General features: G+C 45.4%; 1 protein-coding gene across 3 annotated transcripts in view; it reads left to right on the top strand.

Moving 5' to 3' along the window:
- Positions 1-2,500, top strand: part of tnni3k (TNNI3 interacting kinase) — a 32,191-nt gene that overhangs the window by 11,760 nt on the left and 17,931 nt on the right. For all 3 annotated transcript variants that reach the window (XM_035521933.1, XM_027025257.2, XM_035521934.1), the window contains 2 exons: positions 795-927; positions 1,436-1,545. In XM_035521933.1, the coding sequence (XP_035377826.1) occupies positions 795-927; positions 1,436-1,545 (243 nt within the window). The remainder of the gene's footprint in view (positions 1-794; positions 928-1,435; positions 1,546-2,500) is intronic.

The following is a 2,500-nucleotide window of genomic DNA, read 5'->3' as shown; positions in this document are numbered from 1 at the left end:
CCTGGGTGTGTGTGTTTGTTGAGTGTGCATCCATCTCCCTGGGTGTGTTGTGTTTGTTAAGTGTGCGTCCATCTCCCTGGGTGTGTGTGTTTGTTAAGTGTGCGTCCATCTCCCTGGGTGTGTGTGTTTGTTGAGTGTGTGTCCATCTCCCTGGGTGTGTGTGTTTGTTGAGTGTGCGTCCATCTCCCTGGGTGTGTGTGTTTGTTGAGTGTGTGTCCATCTCCCTGGGTGTGTGTGTTTGTTAAGTGTGCGTCCATCTCCCTGGGTGTGTGTGTGTTTATTAAATGTGTGTCCATCTCCCTGGGTGTGTGTGTGTTTATTAAATGTGTGTCCATCTCCCTGGGTGTGTGTGTGTTTATTAAATGTGTGTCCATCTCCCTGGGTGTGTGTGTGTTTATTAAAAGTGTGTCCATCTCCCTGGTTGTGTGTGTGTGTTTATTAAATGTGTGTCCATCTCCCTGGGTGTGTGTGTGTTTATTAAATGTGTGTCCATCTCCCTGGTTGTGTGTGTATGCTATATTACGTTTGGTGACATAATGTTATGGGTTAAATGATATACTATGTATGAGTAATATGATATACTATGTATGCTATGAATAAGTTATTCCGACATGATTAGACCTTCATTTCTGTTACAGAGGTGAGTTTCTTATCTGTCATGGAGACAGATTTGTATTATGGAGATGATTTTGTTATCTGTTATGGAGATGATTTGGTTTGTTTTATGGAGGTAGTTTGATGCTCTGTTCTGGAGACTGTACCTTTCTGCATCACGGGGTGTTTTTGTGCCACAGAACCTGCGGTGGATGGCACCTGAGGTTTTTACCCAGTGCACGCGGTACACGGTGAAGGCTGACATGTTCAGCTACGCGCTGTGCCTCTGGGAACTGCTGACAGGAGAGATCCCATTCGCTCACCTCAAGCCTGGTACTGCTCCACTCCACCCACTCTCCACCCACGCTTACATCCACCCGCCTTCCTTTAGCAGACAAAAAACATTATCCTAAGTGAAAAAAATAGTCCATGCCTAGCTGTAGAGAATGTAGGCCACGCAATGCTCAGGTCGGATCCCAGAGTCTGTAGACGCTCAGATTGCTAACAAATCTGTGGAATTCTGGTTAGTTCTCAGTTCTCAGATACTGTAAGAGTTATGTTGGGATACAGTGACAGCGTAATTAGGATGATGTGATTAGGTTGTAGAGAAAGGTTGAGGTAAAGCCTTGTAAATGATGAAGGTTGGTTGGAAAAATCTACAAACCCTCAATTGCAAATTTCTGAAAAGCAGAGGGAAAAAAAGCAGTGAAAGTGTTTTTGTCTACGTGTAGATGTTCTAGTTTTGCCACGTACAGCATTCAGCAAGCGTGAGCAGCGTCCTGACCTCAGGAAACAGAGCTCTAAGGTTGGAGTCGCTGTAGCTCTCTCTCTCTCCACCCAGCGGCTGCAGCTGCTGATATGGCCTACCACCACATCCGCCCGCCGATCGGATACTCCATCCCCAAACCTCTCTCTGCCCTGTTGATGAGAGGCTGGAACGTCAATCCAGAGGTCAGTGTGCATCGGAGCCACGGTCGTCACCCGCAGTGCAATGGTGTGGGTTACAGGTGTAGCGAAGAGGCCTGCAGGCGGTCAGAGAGCAGGGTTAGGACGTGAACTAGAGATGAGAAACTTCAGGTTCAAATGTAAACTCTAACTGTAGGTTCAACTCAAATTGTAGTTCAACTCTAACTGTAGTTCAACTCAAACTGTAGTTCAACTCTAACTGTAGGTCAACTCTAACTGTAGTTCAACTCTAACTGTAGTTCAACTCAAATTGTAGTTCAACTCTAACTGTAGGTCAACTCAAACTGTAGTTCAACTCTAACTGTAGGTCAGAGTTTACTTACAACTCAAAAGCCCTCTGTCCAGCATGAGAATTCCAGTTTCCTGGACACTACATTCAATCGTCACAAACACTAAGCAGTCGATCTCACTTTTCTGCTTTAGTTGTGATTTACTATATTTATACAGTAATAATTAAATATATATTGAGAATTGATTGTGAAATAATGCTTTAACAGTAATTTATTCAAAGTAGAATTATAACCACAGCATACCAGTCACTCCTCACACATTTCTGTTGCCGGGTGGGGCGGGTTGGAACCTGACCCTTCCTCTCCTGGTACTTTTCACTTCCTGTTTAGGTTGCTAGGCAACCATTTCCCATAGAAACGCACTCACTCCACCTCCCTCCTGCCACCCTGCTGCACCGCAGCATCGGTCTGCTTGGCGTGCCGTGTGTTGCCGTGGTTTGCTGTGCATTGCCATGGCTACAGGGCCCTGAGTCAGCTCAAGCAGCAGGTTGCCAGTACACAAAGAGAAGTCTGACATCCTGCAGACCCACACACTGTTTGAACTAGTCTAGAGAGAAGGGTTGCCAGGTAGACCTGAACGCTCCCTCTGGTTTAAAGAGAATAACTCTAGGTCTAATCACCTTTATCAAAGAAATGTTTTAATCAGACAG

Source organism: Electrophorus electricus, chromosome 23 (genome assembly GCF_013358815.1).
Source record: "Electrophorus electricus isolate fEleEle1 chromosome 23, fEleEle1.pri, whole genome shotgun sequence".
Classification (NCBI taxonomy): Eukaryota; Metazoa; Chordata; class Actinopteri; order Gymnotiformes; family Gymnotidae; genus Electrophorus; species Electrophorus electricus.
The sequence above is the reverse complement of the archived record's forward strand: the minus strand, read 5'-3'. Positions and strand labels throughout refer to the sequence as shown.